The 27,115-nt window shown below is 61.6% G+C and overlaps 1 protein-coding gene and 1 long non-coding RNA gene across 5 annotated transcripts; one reads left to right on the top strand and one right to left on the bottom strand.

Moving 5' to 3' along the window:
* Positions 1–162: 162 nt before the first annotated feature.
* Positions 163–27,115, bottom strand: FLNC (filamin C). Of its 2 annotated transcripts, XM_025865552.2 has the most exons (48): positions 26,466–27,115; positions 21,813–22,061; positions 20,135–20,232; positions 19,834–19,984; positions 19,620–19,738; positions 19,330–19,407; positions 18,980–19,142; positions 18,624–18,824; positions 17,285–17,422; positions 16,779–16,905; positions 16,501–16,637; positions 16,122–16,315; positions 15,913–16,026; positions 15,173–15,316; positions 14,832–14,955; positions 14,479–14,639; positions 14,187–14,277; positions 13,929–14,098; positions 13,594–13,711; positions 13,242–13,504; positions 12,276–12,873; positions 11,450–11,623; positions 11,175–11,337; positions 10,720–10,880; positions 9,698–9,865; positions 9,489–9,612; positions 8,832–8,988; positions 8,567–8,756; positions 8,361–8,384; positions 7,993–8,240; positions 7,481–7,561; positions 7,071–7,170; positions 6,678–6,818; positions 6,336–6,464; positions 6,087–6,260; positions 5,289–5,450; positions 4,969–5,172; positions 4,359–4,511; positions 4,155–4,277; positions 3,830–4,069; positions 3,361–3,630; positions 3,122–3,259; positions 2,802–2,917; positions 2,086–2,218; positions 1,815–1,991; positions 1,413–1,631; positions 586–795; positions 163–462 (listed from the first exon to the last, which is right to left on the bottom strand). In XM_025865552.2, the coding sequence occupies exons 1-48, from the start codon at positions 26,818–26,820 to the stop codon at positions 275–277; spliced, it is 8,160 nt and encodes a 2,719-aa protein (XP_025721337.1). In that variant the 5' UTR covers positions 26,821–27,115; the 3' UTR covers positions 163–274. The 2 variants fall into 2 exon arrangements, with proteins under 2 accessions (XP_025721337.1, XP_025721338.1); XM_025865553.2 differs by lacking the exon at positions 7,481–7,561 and having other exon boundaries at positions 164–462.
* LOC141373903 (uncharacterized) lies at positions 745–10,136 on the top strand. 3 transcript variants are annotated; one of them, XR_012380321.1, is made up of 6 exons: positions 745–1,308; positions 1,872–2,009; positions 2,713–2,875; positions 7,967–8,089; positions 8,688–8,844; positions 9,827–10,136. It is a non-coding gene; the product is annotated as an uncharacterized lncRNA (long non-coding RNA). The 3 variants fall into 3 exon arrangements; XR_012380322.1 differs by lacking the exons at positions 7,967–8,089; positions 8,688–8,844; positions 9,827–10,136 and adding an exon at positions 3,142–3,389; XR_012380323.1 differs by lacking the exons at positions 745–1,308; positions 1,872–2,009; positions 2,713–2,875; positions 9,827–10,136 and adding an exon at positions 7,058–7,492 and having other exon boundaries at positions 8,688–8,882.

Raw genomic sequence — 27,115 nt, 5'->3', positions numbered from 1 at the left:
GGGGCTTCCCTGACCCCCTCCCGACCCCCAGCCCACCCTCGTGTCACATTGGCCAGGAGGAGCGCTGCCCTGAGACAGGTAAGGCCCCCCAAGCCCTGGGGGCATGGCAGGGTGGGGAGGCTGAGCCGCCCGGCCCACACCCCAGGGCAGGTGTTTGCGGTCTGATTCTGCGCGTGTGCATCTAGGTGTGGAATTTGTGTGTGCGCGCGCGTGTGTGCGTGTGCGCAGGCTGGCCGGAGGTGGGGGCTGAGGCTGGGGGAGGCACTTCTGGGATTCAGGGCACATTGACTTTGAAGGGGCTTCCAGGGACACTTTCGTCGCCCCACTTGACAATGAGGATGTAGTCCCCTTTCTCCTTGACGGTGTAGGTGACGTTGTATACCCGGTTCCCCATGTGCTTCACGTAGACCTCCTCACAGGGGGTCTTGGGCCCGTGCACGCCCACCATCATCATGTTGGTGCCTGGAGAGGAGACAGAAGCGTCTGGGTCACCCCAGGGGCCCACAGCCCCTCGGGATCCCCCGCCCCCGTGTCCCTGTACCCTTGCCCACCCTAGGAAACCACCCCTCTCCTCCCTCAGCATGCCTGCTTTGCTGCAGTCCACGGTGAAGGAGTTCTTCTGGCCCACAAAGGCCTGGGACAGCCCCGGGCCCCGTGTCACCACCTTGCTGGCATCTGAGGAGAACTTAGGGATGGAGCTGTAGCTGGAGCCACGGCTGGAGGATGACTTGGTCATGGTCTCTACCAGAACCGTGGATGTTTCGTGAAGGCTGTGGCCTCCAGACAGCCGGGGCCCTGAGGGACAGAGCGGGATAAGCACAAGCTGGGGGAGAGACCTGCCTTCCCTAGGCCACAGGCCCTGGGCCCCCGCACTGACAGCCCCTAACAGCGGGGACCACGTCCCTTCCCCTGCTGTGACACCCGGCGTTCCCAGCGAGCCTGGCTGTGTGCACCAGCTCCCGCTTGTCCTGAGGTCCTGGGCCTCGGATGGCTCCAACCCTCACCCTGGCTTGGTCTGGGAACCCAAGTCAGAGGGTAAGAGTTGCTTTAAAAAGAACATGTATCCAACTAATCCTTCACACTGCTTCCAAAAGGAAAGCGTGCTAAGTATTTACTGAGCTTTGTTTTCTAGAAAGAAACCTAGAAGCCACGAGGGCAGAAAATTAAGCTAAAGTTTGGGAGCCACTGCAGGGAAAAGATTAATCAAGTGATGGGCAACAGTAAAGAGGAAGGATTTGATTTTCAGAAATGATTCTCCGTGGCTGCACAGAATGGTGTGCCGTGTGCGGCCAGGCCCACTTATTCCTGGTAAGTTGCCCATGGTTTTGGGGTCAGACTGTGACCCAATGTGAATGGCCACTGCAGTCATCCAGGCCGGACTGGAGAGATGCCCCCCCACCCAGGGCACTCACCTGTGACTTTGGCCTTGAAGGGGCTGCCCACAATGTGCTGGGGACCACCGTACTTGATAGCAATGAGGTAGTTGCCAGGGGCCATGGGAGTATAAGTGACCACATGACCCTCAGGACACTCCCGACAGTCCAGCTGCACCTTGGAGGGGCCATCGATGGTGACAGACAAGGCCCCTGAGCCTGCGTTCAGGGTGTTGACGATGAACTCCGATGACACGCCTGGGGGTCGGAGGTAGCAAGGATTGGCTGTAGGCAGGAAGGGCTTGGGGCCCAGAGCTGGGCTGGGCCCCAGGCTCCCACAGCTGACCTCTGCAGGGACTCAGCCCTCCAGCTCAGGGCGGTACAGGACCAGAAGCTGAGCACCCCAATATCCAACCCTCTGCCCCAGCCCCAGACACTCACCAGTAGTGCCTCCCTCAAGCCCAGGGCCATAAGCTGACACCAAGCCTGGATCCCCAGCCTGGCTCTGCTCCCCAACACGGATCTTGAAGGGACTGCCAGGGATGTGGGCACCATTGAACTTGACATCAATAGAGTGGACGCCGTTCTCGTGGGGGATGAAGCGGATGGTGTGCTTGTCTGTGGGGCAGAGGGCTGGTGAGTGCCTTTGTTCTTCCCCTCCCTGTCCCCCAGCAGGGCCTGGCATGGGTGGACAAGGCCAGGGCCAGCTCACCGCTGTCCAGCTCAGAGACGTAGCACTCCTCCACCGCGCCCGAGGGCGTGTGCACGCGAGCATCGATCACGCCCCGAGCACCATTCAGCTGCACCGCAAAGGACGCTGGCTGGTTCACCTTGAGCCCCGTCTCCTGCAGAGGCCACACAGAGTGCTCAGACTCCTGGGAGGGTCTGGAGCACTGCTCTCACTGCCTGCCTAGCCTGGAGGCTCCCAGCCCCTGCCTGGCCCAGCTCAGGGAGGTAGTCAACAAGGCTCTGGGAGGTGGGGGGCAGGGCCTGTGGCCTTGGCATCCACCTGCCGGGAGGTGGGCCCACCTAGCTGTGCTGGGCACAGTGGGGGATGAGACGATGTACCCTGTCCCGGCTGAGGAGGTAGGACTCACACTATAAAGCAGGCCAGAGGCCCAGATGAGGAAGGAAGAGTGTGGCCTAGACTGGCCTGGGGGCCGGGGGTGGGGGGGGGGCTCCCTGGAGAAGGTGGGTCCATGGGAAGGACTGGAAGAAGCACAAGGAGGCCAGCTGGGGATGGGAGTGTGTGAAGGTGATCCTGGGGCGTGAAGCGTGGCACCCCCTGCTGTACAGATACTGGGAGGGAGGGGGACTTCTGCTGACTGTCCCTTCCAAGGTCACTGCTAAACCCTTGGACCCATGGACCTGCCTTCAACTCCTGCCCGGGTCTTAGGACGACAGAGGGGCCTACCCCTGGGCACGTACCTGGAGGCTGGTGACGGTGAGGCGGCGAGCATCATCCGAGAGGGAGGCCACAGGCACCACAAAGGGACTGTCTGGTATGTGCTCATCGTTGAACTTGATGGAGACCTCATAGTCACCTGGGGAGGGAAGGCTGGTCAACACAGGCCCCTGGATGGGAGATGGTGGGGGTGGCATCACGCACCCGCCTCATCCCTGGACAGGCTCTTTGGGTCAGGGAAAGAGACAGCCCTAGGGGTGTGGGGTGGAGGGAGATGGGGCAGAGAGCAAGCAGGGGCCCAGGTCAGGCAGGCCCAGGCTCCCCCTCCATCACGGACCCCTACCTGGTTCCTGGACAACATAGGAGACCCCACAGGAGCCATCTTTTCGGTCCTCAAATGCAATCTCCGCCTTGCTGGGACCCTCCACAGCAATGGACAGGCCCCCGGCACCTGCTTCTCGGGTCCAAATGCTGAACTCAGCTGGGGACGGGGAAGCAGGGCAGAGACAGCTCTTCAGCACCACGGCGCATCGCCCCGGCTGCCCTGCCTCCACCCCCCCTCGCCTGGCCCCTGCCCCTCACCTGGCACGCCGGCCACCCCCCGCTCCAGTCCTGTGCCTCCAGCCCTCACTTTGTGAGCACCGCCTTCACCCAGTGGCCCCACAGTGAACTGAAAGGGGCTGCCAGGCACGTGCTGGCCACGGTACTTGACCGTGACTGTGTGGGGCCCCATCTCCTGGGGCACGAAGCGCACGCTGTACGCGCTGTCTTCTCCCTCAACAATCTCTGCGGCTTCCATCTTGCCCGACGGGCTGGTCACCTGTGCGGTCATGTCCTGAGAGCTGGCCTCACCTGCAGGGAGTGGGGAGTGTCAGGGTGACACTGAGGCTGCTCCCCGCCTTGGACCTTCCCTCCCTCCTCAGTAAAACCTCTTCCTCTGCCCAGAACACCCGCAGCTAGCCCCCTGCCCATGGCCTCCCCGTCCTGCCCCCAGGGGATGGAAGGCCCAGCTTCCCTGTGAGGACCCTGGCCCAGCGCAGCCATTGCTTACCCTCCTGCCGCGTGATGCTGCCGAAGGAGCCCAGGCGCTCCCGGCCCAGGAAGTCCCCGAAGACGGCGGGGAAGGGGTCTCCACCGACCTGGGTGGACTCCTCCACCCGCACCTCGCGCTTGGTCTCCCCGCCCCGCGTCTTGCTGATCTCCGTGCGCTCGGTGCGGGTGTACGTGTGGCTGCTGCGTGTGAAGGTGCGCGTCAGGCGCTCCTGGGCAGACACCATCTGGAACCAGTTCCCTGTGGGAACACGGAGCGGCAGAGGTGAGTGGGCCAAGCCCACCGGCCTCCCCAGAGCCCTGCCCAGGCCGTTCCGGGGTCACACCTGGGATCTTGAGGTTGAGGTCACACGTGCTGCCAATGGTGGCGATGGCGGGCGCCTGTCTGCGTCGGGTGATGCTCTCCTTCATGCGACCTTCGCCAGTGACCTTCACAGTGAACGGGCTTCCTGGGAGGGGAGGGGGCGATCAGGCAACTCAGACCACCAGCCTCGCAGCCTCTCCCTGCCCAGCTGTGGCCCAAAGCTTACCAGGCACATGCTTGTCAGCAAATTTGATGTTGATGATGTAGGTGCCAGGCTCAGTGGGGCAGTAGGTGACTTTGCACGTGCCGTCCTCCATGTCCTCACAGTTAATGTCCACCTTGCTAGGGCCTTCAATACTCAGCCCCAGGCCCCCGTAACCTGGCAGGACACCAAGGACACCTCCCCCTCAGGCCCTGCCACTCTGCTGTGCCCTCCCCACGCTCCAGGCTCTGTCTGGAACAGGTGCCCAACATCTATAATAACCACCAAGGACAGCAGGCTCTGCAGGAGGAGGGGTGAGCCAGGCACCGAGCCAGAGGGCCGGGGATGGGGCAGTGTGGAAAAGTCCCTCAGGTGGGCCTCTTGGGTTCCAGCGAGTGAGGGAGAGTCAGAAACTCAGGACAGCTGGGCTTTCTCTTAAATTTGAAGAGAAGTGACACGGAACATGCACTACCCCCCAAATGGACCCCAGAATGTGAATCCCCACAGAGACTGGGCCAGGAAGTTCAGGGAGGCGGAGATGACCAAGAGGCCCTGCGCAGGAAAGTTCAAGTCCTCCTTAGAAGCACCAGCTGAAACGGGGAGTGGGGGTGGGGGTCCCTGGGGCGAGAAGCACCTGCATTGCGAGTGTCCACGATGAACTCCGCCACCTGGAAGGTTTGTCCCTCGGACAGGCCCTTGCCCCAGACGCGCACCTTGCTGGCGTCCCCGATCTCAGACGGCCCCACCAGGATCTTGAAGGGGCTGTTGGTGACATGCTTGCCGCTCTTACGCACGCTTACCACGTGCTCCCCAACTTCCTTGGGGGTGAAGGAGATGCCTGTGGAGAGGGGGTGGTCAGGCACAGGGCCCTGCGCCTGGCAGAGCCCCCCCTTCCCGACTCCTGTCAGGCCTTCTCCCTCCTCCGGAGGTCCCTCCCCATGGCCCCACACTCACCGATGTGGCGGTTGGGCAGGCGCTTTAATAGGCAAGGCTCCTCATTGCCCGAGGGGGCACGGATGCTGGCGGTCAGCAGGCTCAGGTCACTCTCGGTGATCTTCAGTGACACGTCCGTGGAGGTGCCCACGTTCAGCTGTGACGTGCGCATCGAGTCATCACCTGGTGGGGGAGTTGGACATGTCAGACAGGATTCCAGGCAGGCCATGTCCTCGTGGGGCTCAGAAGACCTCCTAAGCAGACCCCGCTGGACTCGCCAGCTGGGACCACTCAAAGGGCAGAGAGGCCCAAGGCCCAAGAGAGCATGGCCTTTAGTCACATGTTGGCTGCCAAAGATTACAGATGGGCCCAGTACCCCAGCTGCCCCATGGGTGCCTCAGGCCTGAATGGGTTCAATCCCTAATCCGTGTATTTTAATTACAAGTCCCATGGTTTCGTGGAACCAAAACAACTAGACGAGCAGACAGCACCAACCCCTTGCCCGCCACGTGGCTCTGATCAAGTTGCTTAGCCTCTCTGGGCCTACTGATCTACCAAAAGAGATGATCGGTACCCTAACTTCGCAAGAGTTACTTCAGTGACTAGATGAGATGAAGTGTTTGAAAGCATGGGGGGTGGGTGGATACTCCTCACCTGCTCTAGGGACTGGCGTGTTCCTTGTATTTATCCAAAGATGGCCCCTTTCACCCGGAGGGGTGCGTACCCTAACGCCCCAGGGTTACTCGGACCTGCTGGGCTCGCCCACCCGGCTCGCGCTGGGGCTTGTCCTGTAGGCTCATGGGCCCACCCCGCCCCCACCTGTGATCTTGGCTGTGAAGGGGCTTCCGGGGATGTGCTTGTCATCAAAGCGCACGATGATGCTGTAGTCCCCGGGCGCTGTGGGCAGGTAGGACACGGTGCAGGTACCATCCTTGTTGTCCTTGCAGGTGATCTCGGCCTTGGACGGGCCCTCCACGGCCAGGGACAGACCTCCTGGGGGGGGAGGGGGCTGAGATCAGAGGTCCTGCCCTCCTCCGAGCCCAGCCCTCTGCCTCCAGCTCCCCGCACCTTCTCCAGCGTCCTTGGTGACGATGGTGAAGGTGGCCGGCTTGTTGACCATGCCATGGCTCAGGCCTGGCCCGTAGGCACTGACGTGGCGGCTATTGATGGCGTCCACGTAGAACTGCAGGGGGCTGCCTGAAGGAGACAGACAGAAGGGCCTGTGTCAGCAGGGCTCCCGGTACGTTCCTGCAGCCTCCCTGTCTGTCATGGGACCTGCCTGATGGAAGTCTGCCTCCCCAGGGGCTGGCACGGTGTCTGCGTACGGCCGGTGCCCCATGAGTATTTGTTGAAAGAAGGCAGGCAAGAACGAAGCCACGGTGGTCTCCTCGGAGCCCGGCCCCGACTTACCAGGGATGTGGTTGCCGTCGTACTTGATCCCCATCTGGTGCAGGCCTTTCTCAGTGGGCGCGTACCTCACTGTGATGGTGCCGTCCTTGTTGTCAGTGATGTTGGGCCGGGCCGTTTTCCCGGAAGGCATCCGTACCTCCCCTGCGGGGTAGCACAGTGATGTAGGGGACCCTGTTTTTTCCTCGCACGGCCCACCCCTCTCCTGCTGCCCCAGGCCCCGTGAGACAGCCGGAGCGGCAAGCCGAAGGCTGCACTGGGGCAGAGAAGGCTTGAGTCTGAGTTCCAGTTCTGCCCACCTTGGCTGTGTGACCCTGGGTAGCTCGCTTCCCCTCTCTGGGCCTGGAAGAGGCTGTCCCTCCTCCCCCCCCCCACCTCAGGGCCCCAGGACCGTACCCGTGAGTTCCCCTTTCTGCACGGTGAACGGGATGACCAGGTTGAAGGGCCTCAGCATGGACTCCATTGGCTCTGCGGGCACCACTGGCTCTTCTGTGGCCTGTGGCAGGGGAGAGGAACAGTCATTGGCTGGGAGAGGTCTGGGGAGCTTGGCCTGAGTCCCAACGGAAGTCCGAGAAAGTGAGGAGAGAACAGGATGGTTAATGGTGAAACCAGGGTGGCAGGAGAGGCGTGGCAACTGCAAGAGAAGAGGTGCCGTGCTCAGCCCGGGGACCCATCTGCCCAGCCTCATGCCTGCCTGCTCCCCAAGACGGCCCCAAACCACGCCCCAGCCCTGGCCACGGAGGACTAGAAGGAAGAAATGAAGGAGCAGGAGAGAGAGGCGCGGCCCCCATGGGAGGCGGCAGTACCCAGTGCGTGGGGTAGGTGCTGGGCCGGTGCAGCTGCAGCCCATCAGAGGGCTCCTCCACGTGGGCCATGGGGTCACATGCCTGGGGGACAAGGCACGGAGAGCACGGGCTGTGGCAGGCCAGTTCACGCCAGTCCGAGTGCTCAGGAGCTGACTCCGAGAATGGCCCGGGGACCTGAAGTCTTGGGCTGCCCTTGGGGCGGGATGGATATCTCGCGAGCTTTACCCTCTGGAGGGCTTCATCGCCCCACAGGGCCACCTTGGGGGGATGTCTAGGGACTGTGGGCCCAAGGGTTGGAGAACTACGTGACCAGCTTCTCCAAAGAGACCTGACCAACCACTGGAGAGGCCAGAAACAAGGGCTGTGCTCAACTCCCAAGCTGGGAGGCTGTGGGGAACCAAAGGCTTGACTCTGGAATCCATCAGACATGGGGGCAGGTTCTGGGCTTCCTTGCTGCTGCTAAAAGGGCCTTGTCTTCCCTCCCAGCCACTGTCCAGGGCCCTGGAGCTTACCAGCACGTGGAAGGGGCTGTTGGGGATGTGCTCGCCTCCAAAGCGGATCGTGATGACGTACTTGCCCGGCTCGGGCGCTGTATAGTAGATGTCAAAGGTACCGTCGTGGTTCTCAACCACGTCCACGTCGAGCTCCGCCCCGTCCGGCGTGGACACTGTGCATGTCACCTTGCCCTTGCCTGCCGCCTTGGCATCCACCGTGATCACGGTCTCCTCCCCGATCTGGATGCGGGGTCCTAGGCAGGCACCTGCCACCCAGAAGAGCCAGGTTGAGGGTTTTGGGGTGGGGGGTGGCTGTGCCCAGTCCCTCTCCATTCCCAGCTGCCCTCACCACCTCAGCCCACAGCAAGAAGAGAAAGGGCACTCACCCAGGCCATGGCCTCCAATGGACACTGGAAACAGAGAAGAGTGTGAGGCCACACAGCCGTGGGGAGCCGAAGGGGATGAGGGATACGGGCAGGTCGGGGGGGGCTCTCTGACCGGCAGTCCCCTAGGGACTGGGCCAGGGATCTGGAAGAGCTGTGAGGGGGACTCGACGGCGAGCAGGGGCAGAGGATGTGGGGTGTGCACCCACCTGTGACAAGACACTTGCTGGCATCCCCGGTGGGCAGGGCATGGATGCGGAAGGGCGAGTAGGGGATCTCGTCGCCACCATACTTGATGGTGATGGTGTACCGGCCACTCATGTCTGGCAGGTAGGACACGGTGTATGTGCCATCCCCATTGTCTCGGATGTTGGCCTTCTTGGGCTTTCCCTCGGGGTCCTGGGAGAGATGCAGAGGTCAGGGCCTGCCTGTGCCCAAAGCCTGACCAGGGAGATGGGCTGCGCATGGACTCACCAGGATCTGGACGGTGAGCAAACCCTCACCAGCATCCCGGGCGTCAATGGTGAACTCCACGGGCAGGCTGGCTGGGATGCCAGAGGCGTTGAGGCCGGGGCCACTGGCCCGCACCTTGCTGGCATCGTGGGCAGGAAGCACCTTGATCTTGAAGGGGCTTGAGGGGCAGAAAGAATGGACAGTTGGCTGGGGTCTCGGGGTGGGGGGAGCCCTCCCCACAGACATGAGGAGGGAGGATTCTGTGGGGCAGGGAGGAGGAAACAGACCACATCCTGAGTTTTGTGGGAGGGTTACTAGAGGACGCTGGGGATGGAGCCTGAGCATTTCTGCATTCCCCAAGAAGATGCTGCGGTTGGTTTAAAGAGGAGGGTGCGGGAGGCTGCCTTCTCCCCCTGCCCCCACCTGCCTTTTCCCAAGGCACTAACTGAGCAGCTACGTGGGGGGAGAGCCCAGCCCAAGGAGAGCCCCTGGAGCTGTGCTGCCTCTCTGTGGCGACAGGCAGGGAGCCCCAAGGACGAGCAGGCTGGGGTGGCTGAGACCGAGACCAGATGAGGCCCAGACAGGTGGAAGGGGCACCCCCAGGGGCCTGCAGGTGTGGCCCTGGGAGGAGCGCCCCACAGTTCGGCCACAGTGTGGGAGCCCCCAAGTAGTTCTCACCTGCGTGGCACCTCCTGGTCGGCATACTTGACGGCTACCGTGTAGGGCCCATCGGTGGCTGGGGTGTAGTGGACAGTGTGGGTGCCACCTCCGTTGTCTAGCACCTCCACGGGCTCAGCCACACCTGGGCAAGGGGGGCAGGGTCAGCAGAGCGTCCTGGGGCCCCGTCCTCCTGCCCCTCCTTCCACCCTACCCCAGACATTCTGTACCTGTGGGGCCCAGCACGGCCACATGCAGCGGGGCTCGGCCGGCTTGGCTGCAGTCCACTGTGAAGGTCTGGGGCACCCGGGCCCTGACACCGGCCCCCAGCCCTGGCCCCGAGCACTTCACCTTCCCAGGGTCCACCACATCCTTCACCGGCACCCGGAATGGGCTCCCTGCAAGGAGATGGACATCAGCCCCTACCCACCTGCCAGGGAAGATCTCGGACACTGAGGAAGCCGGTAGAAGGAGGTCTTCCCTGCCTCTGAAATGCCCCAGGGAGGCCAGACCAACTTGCGCAAATGCTTAAGAACTTGCTAAGAAATTGTAAACGGGGACAGATAAACTTGGCGGTAGACCGAGGCTGGGCAGACCTCATGTGTTGAGCCACAGGCCTGGAAGAAGTCCTTCCTAAATAAAATGCTGAAAAGTGATTTAAAAAAAAAATCCACTTTTGGAGCGCCTAGGTAGCTCAGATGGTTAAGCATCTGCCTTCGGCTCAGGTCATGATCTCCAGGTCCTGGGATCGAGCCCCATGTCAGGCTCCCGGCTCAGCGGGAAGTCTCCTTCTCCTTCTCCCCTGCTCATGTTCTCTCTCTCTGTATCTCTCTGTCTCAAATGAATAAAGAAAATCTTTTAAAAAATAGTAAAATCCACTTTTGACCGTGTGAAATTAGAAAAGGTGGGGGGAAAATGTCCAATTTCAGCATGCCTGAGCACTGCAGTCACGGAAGGCGGGACCCGCACGAGCAGCCCAGCCCTGCGGGGAGCAGGGCCTGCTTTGCAGACAGAGCGAGAAGGCGTGAGGCCACCAGCGCTGAGCCAGTCGCACGGACGGTGTCTGAGCACCGGGTCCAGGAGGTCTGGCGCTCCAGGCAAGGGGCCAGGATGCCAGCTCTGGGCCCGGCGGAATGAACCAGAGGGGCTGTGGGGTCAACAGCAAGCCCCGCCCTGCCTCTCAGCCGCGACTCCAGCATCCGCAGCTGCCTCCCCGAGCCGCCGGCCATCCTCTGCACGCACCACCACGCACCTGGGATGGGCCGACCCCCAAAGGTGATGTTGACGTCGTAGTCTCCGGCTGTGAAAGGGATGTACTCCACGGTACAGCTGCCGTCTTTGTTGTCCTTGCAGGACATCTTGGCTTCCGAGGGGCCCTCGATGGCTAGGCCTAGGCCTCCAGTGCCAGCTCCCCTGCAAGGTGACACCCTCATCAGCTCTGCTAGTGACAGCAGAGTGGGGAGAGGGAAGAGCGCCTGCATGGGGTGGGCGGGGGGAGGAGGGTAGGCTGCCAGGGGCCCAGCGGAGGAGGGACGAGCTACGGGGGTTGATCTGAAACACTGGGGGAGGTTTGCTCCTGGTCACCCTTGAGAGGAGATGGGATGAGGCACACACAGAAGGGCAAAGGAGAAGGGCGAGGGGCTGGGGTCAGGGGGGGTCAGGGGGGGCCACAGCCTCAGTGTCCAGATTAGGAAAGGGGGAGGATACCTGGTCTCCACGGTGAAGTGGTTGGCCTTGTTGACCAAGCCACCCTCCAGGCCTGGCCCGAAGGCCCGCACGCGGGTGGGGTCACAGCCCTCAGCCACGCCCACTCTGAAGGGGCTCTTGGGCACAGCTACCTCATCGTACAGCACCTCCACCAGATGCACGCCTGGAAGCCGGCCGCACAGAGCGAGTCAGGGCGCGCGCGGCCCCCACCACCGCGGCCACACTGAGTGCAGTGATCAGACCCCCGCCCTCCCCCACTCAGCCCGGGCCCTCACCCTCCTCATAGGCTGTGTACTGCACTCGGTAGGTGCCGTCCCCGTTGTCCGTCACATAGGTGTCCGTCTTAGCACCCGAGGGGTTGAGCACACGCGCGGTCACATGGTTCCCACCCGTGGCTGTTAGGGATCTTGCATCCACAGTGAACTCAGTGGTCACCTCACGCAGAACACCTGGGTCCCAGGAGAGGAACACTCAGTGTGGGTCAAGGGCGGCTTTCCCATAGTCACTCATGCCTCCACCCTCCCCAACTCCCAGGCTGTTCCTCCTACCTACCTGCTCCTTCCCAGCCTGAGCCCAGCCCCCCTCTGCACCCCTGTGCACTCCAGGCCCATCTCCCACTGCCCCTGCTTTGTTCCCATCACCATCCTGTGATATTCTGTTCCCCTCAGCCTCAAGGGCGGGTCTGGGTCTTCTGTCTCCCTGTACCTTCCCCCACCCATGCCTAGCCAGTGGCTGGCCCCCAGCAGGTGGCCACTCACATTTACTGAACCAAGCTGAACGGTCTCCTGACCCTCTGCCCCAAAGCTTTCCCTCTGTACTCGCTCCAGTAGGGTCCGTAGCTTTTTCAGGTCAGGGACGTGATCTGAGAAAGCTAGGATCTCCCCAGAAAGATGCATATCAGCAGACACAGTTTTGCCACGTGAGCAGAGAGGCAAAGCTCCATGCCCAGCCCCTGGTCCTTGGTTCCTTCTCTGGGGTATCTGAGCCCTAAGGACTCCAAGGCTGCCCCAAACCCTCCGTTTACCCGGCCTTGGCCACCCCTAAGCCCTCAGCCCTGCTTCCCTCCCTCCTGCTGATGGCTCCCTGTCTCCTCTCACTCACCATGAGGCTCCACCCCGGGCCCCGACACCTTGATTCCACTGGTGTCAACAGCAGGCTGCACGTGGACACGGGTAGGGAATTTGGGGACAGGGTGCCCGCCATACTTGATGGTAATGGTGTAAGTGCCCGGAAAGGCAGGGCTGTAGGTGATGTGGTAGGTGCCGTCGGCATTGTTGTGGATCAGCACCTCGGCCTTCACGCCGGCGTCCGACAGGATCTCGATGGTGAGCTCAGCCTCACCCGCCTCGGAGCAGTCCACAGTGAAGGTGGCTGCCTCGCCAACCTGGCCGCGCTCCAGGCCCGGCCCACTGGCCCGCACCTTGCTCGGGTCGAACACAGGCCGGATGGCGGCCTTGAAGGGTGAGCCAGGGATGTGGGCTTCGGCAAATAGGATGTTGATGGTGTACTCGCCCGGCTCCGTGGGCAGGTAGCTGACAGCACATGAACCATCACCATTGTCCTGGCACTCGATCTTGGCCTCGCAGGGGCCCTCCACCGTCAGCCCCAGGCCACCTGTGCCAGCCCCCTTGGTGTCAATGGAGAAGGGTGCTGGGGTGCCTACCAGTCCACCCTTGAGACCAGGGCCATAAGCACAGACCTAGGGAGAAGAGCAGGGATATGGGTTCCTCACATCTGGCCCCTCCCATGCTTGGTCTTCATGGCTCCCCGTCCCCCGCCCCCCAGCTAAGCACCTTTTAATGTAGCAGCTACTACAGACTGAGTCCTGATTATAACAATTCCAGATGAGGAAGTGGAGGCAGACAGATCAAACCTGGAATTCAAATCCAGGTACGATCAAAGGCCACGCTCTTAATAACTAAGCTGTCTCAAAGGCAGGTCCCAGGACAGGGAATCACTTGGCCTTGAGTCCTTGACCGCACTCACTCCAGAAACGTGGGCCCTCTGGCCTCTGGCCCTGTGACTCCTCCATCTTCCCTGTAAACCCCCAAATCCCAGCTCCCTCACCTTGGACGGGTCAGGGGGCAGGACACCCTCCACAGCAAAGGGGCTGCCAGGCACTGGGTGACCATCGTAGGTGATGTCCACCTTGTAGGGTCCCTCCTCGGGGGGCATGTAGCGCACGGCCTGGGTTTCGGCCCCACCCCCGGGCTCCAACTTGCAAGGGATGGGTCGGCGGGAGGGTGAGGTCATCCGCACGTCCAGCTGGCCCTGACCGCCAGCCCCACGTGTGTTCACGGAGAACGCCTGTTCTTGCCCCACGGCCACCTCTGCGGAGAGGGCAAGGGGCGCAATGAACAGAGGCTCCGGCCCACCGGACGATACCCGTCACTTCCAGGTCAGCTCCTGCCCCACTTACTGCTGTTCAGGCCTTGAACTTTGACTTTGCTCAGGTCCAACGGGGGCGCCACATTCACCACAAAGGGGCTCTTAGGGACAGGGTCCCCACCATAGGTCACTGTCACTGCCATGTTGCCCTGTTGGGTACAAGAGGAGGTCGGAACTGGGTGGCTTAGACACAGCCTGGCAACACGCCCATGGCCGAGGTGGACCTGAGGCTCCGAGGGACATGGCCAGAGAGGAGGGGTGGCAGGAAAGGGGCCGATACTCAGAAGAGGCCCTAGGAGACTGGAGGAAGGAGATGCAGGACCCTGTCAGCCAGGACAGGTGAGGCGGGGAGGGGGTGGGACACACCTGCTGGACGGCCGTGTACTTGACAGTGTAGGAGTAGTCATGGTTGTCAATGATTTCAAAGTCCCGCACAGCCTCGCCCTTGGCGGCCCCAGCGAAGTGCACATCCAGCTTGGCCTTGCCGGCTCCCTTGGTCAGCACCGTGAAGTGAGTGGGCTTCCCAACCTCCACACCTGGGGGGCCCAGCCGAGATGGCGGTGAGGGCCTGGCGGACGCCCAGCCCCAACTCCAGCCTGGCCCGGCCCCTGCCCAGACACCTACCTGTACGGTTCAGCCCAGGGCCCTCAGCCTTGACCTTGCTGGCATCATGGGATGGGTCCACCTTAATATGGAAGGGGCTGGCAGGGATCTCCTGGATGGAAGAAAGCCTTGGTGAGGGTAGGCAAGGGCAGCTTCTGAGAGAGCCCGCCGCCCTTTGTGCCTTCTGCGGCGCACTGCCTGCACACAAGAAGTGCTCGATCGATGGCTGCGAACTTGTCTCCAAATGACAGCATGTCAGTTAGACTTGGAGGGTGCAGGCTACCAGTGACTGCCAAAAGCCAAGTTGGGGTACCTGGTTGGCAAACAGCACCATAATGGTGTAGCAGCCAGCTCCTGGGGGCGTGTACTTGACTGTGAAGGTGTCATTGTCATTTTTGATGATGTCGAAGTCGATGTCAGCTTCTGCAGGGCCCACGACGCCAGGGGCACACTTGATGCCAATACTCACATCACCTGAGGGGAGGCAGGCACAAGGCCATGAGTGGGGTCTCGACCGCCTCCCCCACTTAATTAGTCCCACTCGAAATCTGCCCAGAAATAGGATCTAGCCAGAGCAGGAGTCCCACCAACCCAGACCTCACCCCCAGACCCTGCCCTGGACCCCACCCCAGGCCACCCCCGCCCCCCAGCCACAGCCAGGAGCACCTTGCCCAGCCTCGCTGCAGTCCACCGTGAAGTAGGTGGGCTCATTGGCCTTGAGGCCCGTCTTCTCCACGCCTGGGCCATACACCTTCACCCGCTGAGGGTGACTGCCTTCTCCCACGTTTACCTGTGGGGGGGGGGGTCAATGCTCAGCACAGTGCCCCTCCCACAAGGCCCCCTTCCCCAGCACTGCCAGCCCCAGCCTTAGTAGGACCAGTCTTAGCCTTTGTAGATGGTGAGGTGGGAAGTGGTGACAAGGGCCGAGGGACAACCAACATGTCCTGTGCAGGGCTCCACCCTCCCTCTGGGACCCCAGCAGCCAGGGGCAGGATAGGACGACGCACCCGGAAGGGGCTCTTGGGCACGTTGACACCTCCCCAGGAGACAATGATGGTGTGTTTAATGGGTTTGGTGGGCACGTAGGAGCAGCGGAAGGTGCCGTCGCCATTCGGGATGACCGTGATGTTGACAGGACAGCCATCAGCGTCCTGTGGGATCACCAAGCAAAACCTTAGAGCGCGCCCACCTCCTCAGAGCACTGGCGCCCTCTGCTGGACTCAGGTGGCCCTCCTTGCCCACCACCTCCGACCTCAGGCCAAAAGAGCCCGGGGTCACAGCACACCCTGGGAGCCTAGAGATCTGGCTCGAAACCATCTGGGTGGCCTGGCCTCCCAGCCTAGGCAGCTGAGAGGTGTTAGTGGGGGAGAGGCTGGGCTAAAAAGAAGCGTGGGCTTCTAACGTTGAACAGTGAACATTTTAAAGAAAAAAATCATCCTCTTGGACCCAAGAATGCATTCATTAATTTAGAGGTTAGTAGACACCAGTTTGAAAAACTGATTTGGGAAGCCAATGTCTGAATCAAACCATCTTTCAGGTGAAAAATTATTAGCGTAACAACATATACCTTTGGTAAAATATGTTAAGATTATCACCAGAAAACACAAAATTTTAAGTTTCCCATAGTTCTTCTGGATCCATGAGTCAGTCCTGTGATGTTACAATTCGCTCTGCCTCTCACCTGCCCCCACCCTCCCAGGGTTCCTGCCCAGGGCAATGGGGGTGGCAGGACTGGGCAGGGCCCCACCTGGGCATACAGATTCAGGTCTCCCTTGCCGGCGGCACGGGCATCGATGGTGAACTCCGCAGGCTTGTCCACGATGCAGCCAGTGGGCTCCAGGCCGGGCCCAAAGGCCTTGACCTGTGCAGGGGGAGGAGCGGAGGGCTAGGTCAGGGACTGGAGGAGGGCCCCCCCGTCCCCCATCCTGGGCCCGGCGTGCAGGTGCCGGACCGCACCTTGTCTGGGAAACAGTCGGGTGCAGCCGGCTGGATGTGGGCAATGAAGGGCGAGTCTCGGATGTCTTCGTCGTCACAGATGACATGCACGGCATACTCCCCGGGCTCTGTGGGCCAGTACCTCACATCGCAGGAGCCATCGCCCTTGTCATCACACTCGATCTTGGCCTGAGAGGGCCCCTCAATGGAGAAGCCTGTGTGCGAGGTAGGGAAGATCAGAGGGTGCGAGAGGCAGCTTGGACGCTCCCATCACCCCCTCAGTTGCCCCGATGTCCCACTAGGTCTCATGCTACCCCGCATTCCCACCTCCTGGCCCCCGTCACTTCCCACGTCCCCTCCCATCGCACCACTCCCCAGCTGCTACCACCCGGCCACTTACCCAGCGTCCCCACCTCCGTGCCAATGGCCTCCACCACAAAGTCGGCTGACTTGCCCACCTGGCCCGTTTTCAGGCCGGGACCCCAGGCCCGTACCTTCTGTGCTCCTGCCTCTGGGCTCACCTGTACCTCAAAGGGGCTGGGCAAAGAGGGATCTGGTGTCCACGCCAGGAAGTACTCTGCTAGATGTACTCTCCCGCCCCTCAGAGTGTCAGCAGCCCCTCTGCCTCCTCCCGCCCCGTGAGGGCCCACACAGGAAGGCCCGGGGTGCATGGCTTACCTGCGGGGAATGGCATAGCCACCCCATGTGATGGTCACCACGTACTTCCCGGGCACCACAGGGTAGTACTCACACTCGAACACACCATCCCCAGCCTCCCGCACCTTCACCGGCTCCTCTGTGCCCTCTGAGGGGATGGGGGTCAGAGAAGGGGGTGTGATCAGCAGTCTGGGAGTCACAGTCCCTCAATCCCCTCAAGGAGCCCTGGGGACCCAGACCCAGCCTGAGGGCCGTGCTACTAGTGGCAGGGACCTTATGCCATCCCTGCGCGTGACAGCCAGGGCAGCATGTAAGGGGAAGAGGATCATTCCCGGCTGGCAGTTGGGAAACTGAAGCAAGAGGGGAGACAACGGGCCTAAGGCCCCATGGTGCCTGTAGTCGGCTTCTCTTTGGAGTCTCTCGGGGGGGGGGGGGTAGCATGGTGCTGGCCGTCACTGCCCTCAGGGAATCAGCCCCACTGGCCAGATTTCCTCCCAGCTCTCCCACTCCTGGGCCCTGGCACTCACTTGGCCCCTTGACTGTGACCTTGAGCTCCCCACTGCCGGCACCCTTAGTGAACACCTTGAAGTCAGCCACCTCTTTCACACGCACACCCTTGGGCTGCAGACCCCGCCCAGAGGCGCGGCAGGCGTTGGGGTTACAGGCTGGGGGTTGGAGAGAGAAGATTAGGGGTGCTAAGATTAGGGGTGCTGAGACAGAGCCTCAGCCCCTCACCACTCCTCGCCCCACCTCGCTGGGCATAGTCTCACTGACTTGCACGGGCACGAGCTCTGGCCTCATGCCATCCTCCCTCCCTAGCACTCCCTGGAGCCCCTGACACTACTGGGGCCCTTGGGAGCCATGCTGGACGGGGAGCTGGCTACAAGAAACCCTTCCTGCTGGGCTTCTCAGAGTCAGGGTCGCCTGGGACAATGGCACACAGCACAGGTGAGCAGAGCCTAGGCAGAGAGGGAGGCAAAGGGAGATAGGGGAGGGCCCCAAACCACCCCAAGGCACCCACCTAGAACCACCTAATCCTCCTCAGTCAGACCCACCACAGCAGCTTTAGGACTAAGTCGTGCCACAACACACTAAGCAAGGCCACAGATCAAACGTAACATGAAGCCCGCCATGGACTGCAGGCAAGGCAGGGAAATCAGCCGGCCGCAGAATGCCACCGTGGCAATGAACCCAGACCTCGCTGCTCAACATTGGCCAAAGAATGGCGATCTCAGCCTGCCACGGAACACACCAAATGGCACCAAACCCAATGGGCGGGCCACAAAACCGGCAATGACATGTACTCCAGGCCTACCACGGGACGCAGGCAATGGCACGGAACCTGGGGCCTGCCACAGAATGCCACGGAAAAGGGGCAGTTCCACACCGCCTGGGCCCTGCCACACAGCACAGGTGAGGCCAGTCAGCTATGGCCATGCTGGCCCCGCCTCCCCCGGATACTACTGATGTGGCACCACCTTCTTGGCCTGTGGAGGATGGGCACCGAGGACTCCGAGCAGCAGGGAGAGAACCGAGTGGCAGGAGACACCACCTGAGGCCTGGGGTGTGGGTGCTCATCACATATGCCCCTGCGACCCTCCCAAGGTGGCCCCTGTCTGATATGCTTTACTGTGGTCTCCTGACCCTCCCCGGCGGTAGTGTGTGGAGAGATGATCAGGATGAGGTCTCTCCAGAGCTCTCCCACTCCCCTCCATGGCTACTCTACCTATTTTAAAGCTTCAGCTGACTCCCGTTCCACCCCTGGATTTGCTCCTTTGATTCCCATAAACCCTCAGACCGAGAATTTGGGGGTGATTCTGTGTCCTGGCCTCAGTGAGGGTGACTGTGGGGATGAAGGGCCTTTACCTTCTGCCACATGGACAGGGAAGGGGCTGCGGGTGATGGGGGCACCAGCGAAGGCCACATGCACCGTGTGGGGCCCCTCCATCACAGGCCTGTATGTGCATCGGAACGTGCTGTCACCCTTGTCCTCCAGGGCCACCTCCACTGTGTCCCGCCGGCCCTGTGGGTCCACGATCACCACGGCAACATCACCAGTCCCGGCCCCTGCCATGCACAAAGGCCATGAGCACCCCTGCTCCGGACACACACAGCCACTGTGGGCTCCCCCGCTCTGGGCCCACCCACCCCTCTGTCCCAGGCCCCCATCCATGTCACCCCATGCGGTCATGGGCTGCCACCCACCTGGGGCCTATCCTTACCCGCCGTGTAGATGTCAAAGTAGGTGGGTTTGTTGGCCACGTTGCCCACAGGCTCCAGGCCAGGGCCACGGGCTGACACCTTGTTGGCATCCCCCAGGGCCATGCCCACGTTCACCTCAAAGGGGCTGCGTTCAATGTTCTGGCCAGCAAAGAGCACGGTCACCTGGGGTCAGGGGTAAGTGTTAGTTTCTCGGGGAAAGCAGTTCTGAGAGGGGATGGATGGGCAGAGCAGAGCCAAGGATGGGGAGAGGTGGTGTGCTGGGGTGGGGTGGGGGTGCGAGCTGAGAGCGGGGTCCACTCGGCCAGAGCTAAGCATGTGACTGGAATGGGGAAGGTCTGCAGGGAGATACCTTGTGCAGCCCAGCAACCTTCGGCACATAGGAGACCGCATAGGTGCGGTTCTTGTCGTTGTTGGGAACCACCTTGGCCTATTGGGAAGGAAAAAGACAGGAAGTCACAGTGGCCGCAGCCCCTCCTGACCCCACAGTGCCTGGCAGCCCCCACAGTGATGCCCCACCCCCCCAGCCCCCAGCATGCAGTGAGCTCTAGTGGCCATCTCCCAGCCATCCCTGTTGTTAGCCTGTGGGTCTCTGGCTCCAAGCCCAGGCCAACCCCTCTCGTCCCCAGAGGCTCTCCATACCTCCTCAGTGTGGCCCTCGGGGTCCTCGATGTAGACCAGCACCTCGCCCATGCCGGCATCCACCGTCTGCACGGTGAAGTGGGCGGGCTGCAGCACGGTGTTGCCGTGGGGCTCGATGCCTGGGGGACAGAAGGCAGAGCCGGGGTACTTAGGGATCTCCATCCTAGGATGTACCCAGCCACACAGGGAAGACGGTCAGGGGCTCAACACCTACCAGGCCCATAGGCAATGGCCTTCTTGGGGTTCAGCTGCTTGGAGCGGACAGGGGCACCAGGTTTGAGTTTGGCCTTGGGGAACTGGGACAGGTACGTCATGACAGAATGCTCATCCACGTTGGGGTCCACAATCTCCTCGGGGGCGATCACCTGCCACGGGGAGGAATGGAGTTCCAGGGTGCCCTCGATCTAGCAACCCCACTTCCTTCCCACGTCCTGACTGGGTCTCCTTATAGACCCAACCTCCATCCCGGGTCCCCTTGCCCCTCTCTTCTCCCGCCACCCCATTTGCTCGTGTACCTGGGGCACCCCGAGCCAGTCGTCCGCCTGCTGCATGGCCTCCCGGGCGTTCTCCACAGGCTGGTTGGGGTCCCAGGCCTCCCAGTCAGGGCAGAGGCCTGGAGAGATGGCAGAGAGAGACGATGATTAGGGGAAAGCTGCCAGTCAGAAAGCAGAGCATTTGCTCATCTGACAGAGTCACACCCACCGCCACGCCACTCTAGGCCCCTGAGCAGCCAGGTTCCTGCTGACCCCTTACGTTGTGGCCCATCAGCTGGGGTGCCCATCGCTGTTGAGAGGCGTAGCAGCCCTCCCTAACACCAACAATGAGTCCTTTCTGCCCTGGCTGACGCAGCCTGGCACCGGCCCTGCCAGTCGGCCTCCTGCCTGCCCAAGCCCCAGCGCAGACCCTGTGAGGACACCCCCCCCAATCCCTCCTGCCTCATTCCCATTACCCCAGGGGTACACAGGGGAGGTCAGAGGCCCCATCCTGCACATGCCTCTGACCTGTCCCCCAGAAGGTCTTCTCACAGCCACCCTCAAGTCCTAAAGCTCCAAGCACTTCCCACATCAGCTTTAGGGCATAAGACACCCTCTCCTTCCTCACTGACCACTTGGGGAAACTGAGGCACTTAAGGGCATGTTTTCAGAGGACGGGTTCTCCTCTGTGGCCACCCAAAACCCATCTCTCCTAACAGGAAGAATGCTAAGGCAGCTCCAGATCACTCCTGTCAAGGGGCACAGAGGTTAGGGGGTGCTTGGTCCAGGCCAGAGCTGGAGAAGGGGTGATGCTCCTGGGTTGGGAGGGGGCCGGCTCAAAGGCTGGAATCCATGACGGCCGGAACAGCTGAGCTCACTGCTGGCGGCCTCACCAGCTGTGGGCAATGGCTCAGCAGCTGGGAATGCTTCCCAGGCAGCCGTGCCCCCGCCCCCCGCCCCCCGCCCCCTGCTCCCCGGCTGACCCTAGGCTGGGAGAGGATTCTCCCAAGGGGCTGGGAGCAGAGCTGATCCACCCAAGTGAGAAGACAACCTCTCTTCTTGGGGGGGTGATGGTCAGAGAGGGAGCCGCCTATGGGGCAGGGCACTAGTCTGTGATGCCTCAGTCTCCTTGTGGGCCCTGAGCTGCCCCCACCTGACTAGGCCGGAACCTACAGTGAGAGAGGGCAGGGCTGGTTCACCGGCCACTGGGCAGTGCCACACCAGCCTCAGCCCCTCCTCAAACCTCTCCCAGGGCCTCCCAAAGAAGAACCTTCTCAGGGTCTAGCTCCCGGCCTTCTGGCTACAAGTCCTACCACATTTCTGTTTCTCAGCTCAGCAGAAATTGTACCCCTGTGGTAAAGTAGGAAGCCCCTGGAGCAGGAAGCTGAGGCCTTGGGCTCTAGTTCCGTTCTGTCACAAATAAGCTGTGTGATCTTGGACAAGTCACTGGCCCTTTCTGGACCTCAGTGTCCTTGCCTGTAGAATGAGGAATTCTGAACCTTTTGCTGCAGCTGCAGGATCTGGCACACCCAGCAGGCAGGGCCTGACGCCAGCAATGATTCTCGATTCTTGGCTGGAGCAGGGGGCAACCCCCCCCCCCCCCCCCCCCCCCCCCCCCGCCGTGCTCCGACTCCCCCAGCCCTGAGATGTGCATTCTGACAACCACAGGCCTCAGTACCACCAGCGGAGGCCTCCAGGATGGGCCCACTGGCCCACTCACCAGGGGCACAGTTGTCCACCAGGGCGCCCAGAGCCTTGCCGTCCTGCCAGTCGCGGTTGAAGTTGGTGATGGGCAGCTGCGGCACCTTGTTCTGGATCCAGCCGAGCAGACGCTGTTTGGGTGTCTGCTTGCGGGCATCTTCGTCGTCCTCATCTTCCCACATGGGCATGGAGATGGAGTAGTGCAGGATCAGCGTCCAGATCAGACCCAGGATCAGCTTCAGGTTCCCGTCCACGATGGCCTTGCTGTCTGCAGAGCAGACAGGACAAGCTGGGCTCAGCAAGGGGGCTGCCCTCCCCAGCTCAGCTCCCGGAACTGCGGCTAGAGCTACGGGGGAGGGTGGGGGCGGTGGGGGGTGGTCAGAACTCCCGATTCTGGAACCTGCCCCGTTCTCTGCCTACCAAATTCTCACCCTCCCACGAGGCCGGACCGAGAAGCCTAACACTTTTGGGTCCCTCCCTGGGGAATGAGGCTGCTTCTCCCGCAAAAGGTACTTTCACCTGTGGAATGGCGCATGCGTGGACCTCCATCAGGCTACAGGCATCTGGGCAATTATCCGGGATTGTAAGCCTCTTGGGGGCAGAAGCTGTTTTGTTTCATTTTTTAACAGTTTTATTAAGGTATGCCTGACATCCAAGAAATTGCACGTATTCGAGTATACAACTGGATAAGTATGTGCCTGTAACACCATCGCCACGTCATAAACATATCCATCTCTCCCCAAATTTCTTTGCATCTGCCCCTCCTTGTCCCCCCTTCCCAGGCAACAACTGGTCTGCCCTTGGTTACTACGGATTAGTTTGCATTTTCTAGAGTTTTATACAAATGGAATCCTATAGTACGCACTCTTTTTGTCTGGCTTCTTTCACACTAGACACTATTTCTCTCTGCTGAGTCTAGAAGTTAGTAGGGTCTCAATAAGTACTGGTTGAATGGATGAATATTTTAAAAACTGAATTTGGAGAGGAATAGAACTAACCTGGTTCCAGCCAAATTCTCCTCTGAACACCATAAAAGGCTTTTGGAACAAAGTTCTGGAAGGAGGGGTGGGTACAGTGCAGACTTTGGGTAAAGGCTTGAAAATCATGCTTTCAAATGCTGGGGCCAGTGGGATTTCACATGAGTCAGGGAGAATGTCACCCATGTGGACTCAAGTCTTGGAAGCGCAGACTCCCCACCCATCCCCTCCTTTGGGGAATACCAGCACCAGCTCCCCAGGATTTGGGGGACCTAGTTCTCCTTCCACAGCCAGAGAGAAATATCCAGGAGCTGAGGTGGACTAGAATATAGATCTTTGCAAACCAGCTTATTTGTAAAAGACAACGCAGGACTGAAATCCGTCAGCTTCCCTGAACACCACTTTTAGGGGTTGGGGGGGGCTGGGGGACTCAGCCTTGTTTACTGGTGTTGCCTGAGAGATAGGAGAGGGTGGGGTCTGGAGGCACCCCCCTTTACACATCTTTTCCTCCTCCTCTAGATCTTAGGAGAAAGGAGTTAGGAGACCAAAGGCCTGCATTAGTCCAGCAACCCCCCCACCCCACCCCCACCAGCTCCCCCCCACCCCCGCCCCGGGAGGCAGAATCTCAGCCTCTGCATCCCTCTGGCCTCCAGCTCTAGCCCCCTTGGCTCCCCCACCCTTTCACTGATTCATCCTTCCTTCCCCGGCAGCTCCCCAGCCCGCCCCCTCTCCCCCCTGGCTCGGCTGCAGCACAATGGTTTGGCAGCTTTCAGATTCCATGACACACTCACTCCCAGCCTCCCGGTGCTCCAGGGCGCTCCAGGGCGCTCTCTCAAAACACACGGTCCACAAGACTTACACAGTCTTGACACCCAGTGCCCTGCCGCCTCTCACCACCCAACAGCCTCCAAAGCCAGTGCGCACACACCCAGGAGTGCTTCTTGCAAACTGGGGCCCGATTCCTGGCAGGGAGGCCCTGAGTTTGCTGGGGTGGAAGGGGGTGTCATTCATATTTGCTTCAGGGGGAAATTTCTCCCCAGTAACTGGCCCTGGGCCAAGCAGCAAGTGGTCCACCGTGGCCTGGGGCAGGAGAGGGGCCTAGAGCCCAGCTCTGGAGCAATGACCTTCCTCTCCCTACCCTCCCCCACCCCCAGGCCAGGCAGAAGAGAGTCGCTCCAATCAAGCTAGGCGTCAGGCGTCCTCCCTCACACCCCGGAGTCACCACTTCTTCTCCAGCTGGGGGACACCCCCAAAGGGGTGGGAGGAGCCTGACAGCGGTCCCTGAGGCCACCCCAGGCCTCAAGTGGAGGGGGAGGAGAGAGGGTCTGGGCCAGGGAGGTGCTGGCCAGCTGCTGCCCCCTCCCGCCCCTCCCTCAGCTGTTGGCTCTAGAAGGAAGAGCAACTGGGGAACAGCTGCAGCACAGAGCTGCCTCATTAGGCCTCTTTGTTTGGAGGGGCTGAGGGGGTGGTGGGGGCTGGGTCGGGGTGTTGGGATAAGGGCACACAGCTCGTCAACCCAGGCTGAGCACCCCTTCCTCAGGTGGACTCCTCAGCTCCCAGCTCCCACCCCACTCCTAGAAAGGGAAGTGGGGAGTCCTTCTGACCCCCTCCCAGGTGCCCAGATGCTCCATTTCAGTCCTGGGACAACGCCCAGAGGAGCCCCCCACCCCACAGTCCCTTCCCACCGCTACGTGGGCCAGAGGGAATGAGAGGAAGCAGAAGGCCACCCCTGGTGGGGAATCCCTTCACATCTCCCTGCTGCCGGCGCCCCCTCCCCTCCCCCCTCAGCCTCAGGCCCGCCCCGAATTGCTGACAGCTTATCTCATCAGCGCGAGGGAGCCACTTGGCCCAAATGGGGAACAGTTCCCTGTCCTCTCAGCGGGAACCGGGAACCAGGAACGAGGAGCGTCCCTCCCGCCCCCAAACCATGTTTTGCTTCTTCCCCCTCTACTCTGAGCCGGCCCCTCCACAGTTGAGCCAAGGGGCCCTGAGCCAGGCACCGCCACAGGGGAGGGGAGAGGTGTGCTCAGGAAGGATGAGGCCTGGAGAGGGGCCGGCCACCCCCGCAGTGGGGAAGGGAGGGGAGGGCTGAGCAGTTTCCTATAAAGTCCTGGTGAGGCCCCAGGCCCTCCCCTTGAGACCCCACCTGGGACAGTCAGTCCTGTACGTCAAATCCCAGCATGCAAAAGGGGGATGACAGCCCCAGAACTGACTCGTCTCTGACTTCCCCCACACACCCTCAGACCATCCCCAACACGCGCACACGCACGCGCGCACACACACACACACACACACACACACTCATGTAGCCCTCAGCCCTACTACAAACACCAGGGCCCCCTCCCCCACCCCGTCCTCAGGCTTGTCCTTCTGGAAAGCTCAGAGACATCTGCTGTGTCACGGAGGCAGGGCTATTTCCAGGCCAGAGCGGGTGGGGTGGGGGGGCAGTATTGGGGCAGGAGGGGTAAGGCCTAGAGAAGGGACTGGACAGGGCAAAGGGCCCCAGACTGACTTCAGCTGCTAATTCAGGAGGCCTGGAGATGCCCTGAGGGAAAGTGGGGGTGGACAGACATTCAATTATCTAGAATAGGCCCTGGGGTAGCCTGGTGGGGGAAGGCACCTGACCCTGCGTGAAACTCCTCTCCTGGGGCCCTGGGGTGCACCCCAAGGGGCCCTTTCATGTAAATCACAGCAAGACTCTTAAAAGCTCAGGGGTAGGGGGTCTTCCTCAGGCCCCTAGCCAGCAGGGAGCACTGCAGGGCTGGGAGGGAAGGAGCAGCCTCTGGCCACTCAGAGCCCACCCTCAGCTCCCCGAAGCCCGGAGTGCCTCCCCACCCCCACCAGCACTGATACACCTTCCAAATCTGGTTACACTCAATGACTTCCTCCCTTCTACAGGCCTTCTCCTCCCTCCCCTCAACCCAGACTGTTAGCTGCAGCCAATCCGGGCCGAGGGGGTGGGCTGGGGCCTGGCATGGACTTGGGGGAGCACCCTCCCAGGCAGGCTGAAACAGGAGGTGGATAGGCAGGGGTTAAGATTCTCTGCACTCGCTCAGTGCCTTTTTAGGTTTCTGAGGCTGGGCCCTGCCTGCCCTGGCCCAGGGGCCAGAACCCAGCTGCTGTGCACATGCCTGTGGAGGGCCCCAGCCCCATGCCTGCCTGGCCACCAGCTCTCCCTCTGCCTCCAGCCCTTGGATGGGCAGTGGTTGGGACCTGCCTTCAGCCCAGTCCTCCCCTTGTGGAGGTGCTGAGAGGAAAAGAAGCTATTTGCTTTGTTTAGGGAGTAGACACCCCCCCAGGAATCAGTAATGCGCACTGACCCTATCTTCTCAAGCATGAGCTGGGACGGCCTGATGGCAAGGAAGGGGACAATGAGTCGAGTCGGGCTGATGGGAGTGTGTGCGGGAAGGCTGAGCTGGAGGACTTAGGAACGGCAAGGTCTGGACTCCCCCGGACGCCCCCCAGACGCCGCTATAGGGACAGACCGGTGTGCAAGGCAGTGCCCGTGTGGTCTGCGTCGATGGACGGGGAAAGCCGGGGCCAGGGGCCTCTCCCTGTACCAGGGGGTCGCCCTCTGCCCGATCTCAGCTCCCCGCCCCCACCCACCACCTGTGTCCGCCGCCCCCACGGGCCGGCCCATTCTCAGGGCACGGCCCCCTCCCCGCAGTGCCTACGCCCTGCTTGCCCGCACTGACCGATGGACACAAGCTTGATGTGCTCGCGCTCGAGGAACTCGAGGGCCACGGACACGTTCTCCAGCTTCATCTGGCGGAAGTTGGGGCGCGGGTGGAACTTGCGGTACATGCGCTTCTGGCTGAGCACCTCAAGCAGCGCGATGAGGCGCAGCCCGTCGCTGAGGTCGCGCTGCAGGTCGGTCAGGCGCTTGCCCACGCACTTGAGGTGCTCGTTGCACCAGCGCGTGAACGTGTTCTGCTGGATCTTCTTCCACGGCGCGTCCTCCGCTAGGTCCTTCTCCGTGGACGGCATGTCGTCCACCTCGTCGCCCAGGCCGAGGCCCGCGGCCTCCGAGTAGCCGCTGTTGTTCATCATGTTGGCGCGGGGCTGGGGCGGGGGCTGCGCTGCCTGCTGGGCTGACGCTGGGCTCGGGCTGGGCTCGGGCTAGGGCGCTGTCGGGGCGCTGTCGGGGCGCGACCGCGGGACTCGGCGCTCTGCGCTGCGCTGCTAGCAACTTCTCTCGCGCCCTGGCTGGCGGGACTCGGCGGGCCTCCTTGGCTCCTCGGCCGCGCGCTCTCCCTCTCTCTCTTTCTCTCTCTCCCTCTGGGGGCGGAGCGGTGCTCGGGAAGTGCGGGCAGGGCCGGGGCGGGGGGTTTAAGAAGCCCCCGGG

Source organism: Callorhinus ursinus, unplaced genomic scaffold, assembly GCF_003265705.2.
Source record: "Callorhinus ursinus isolate GAN/ISIS: 27379988/994484 unplaced genomic scaffold, GSC_fseal_2.0 scaffold12, whole genome shotgun sequence".
NCBI classification, from domain to species: Eukaryota; Metazoa; Chordata; class Mammalia; order Carnivora; family Otariidae; genus Callorhinus; species Callorhinus ursinus.
The sequence above is the reverse complement of the archived record's forward strand: the minus strand, read 5'-3'. Positions and strand labels throughout refer to the sequence as shown.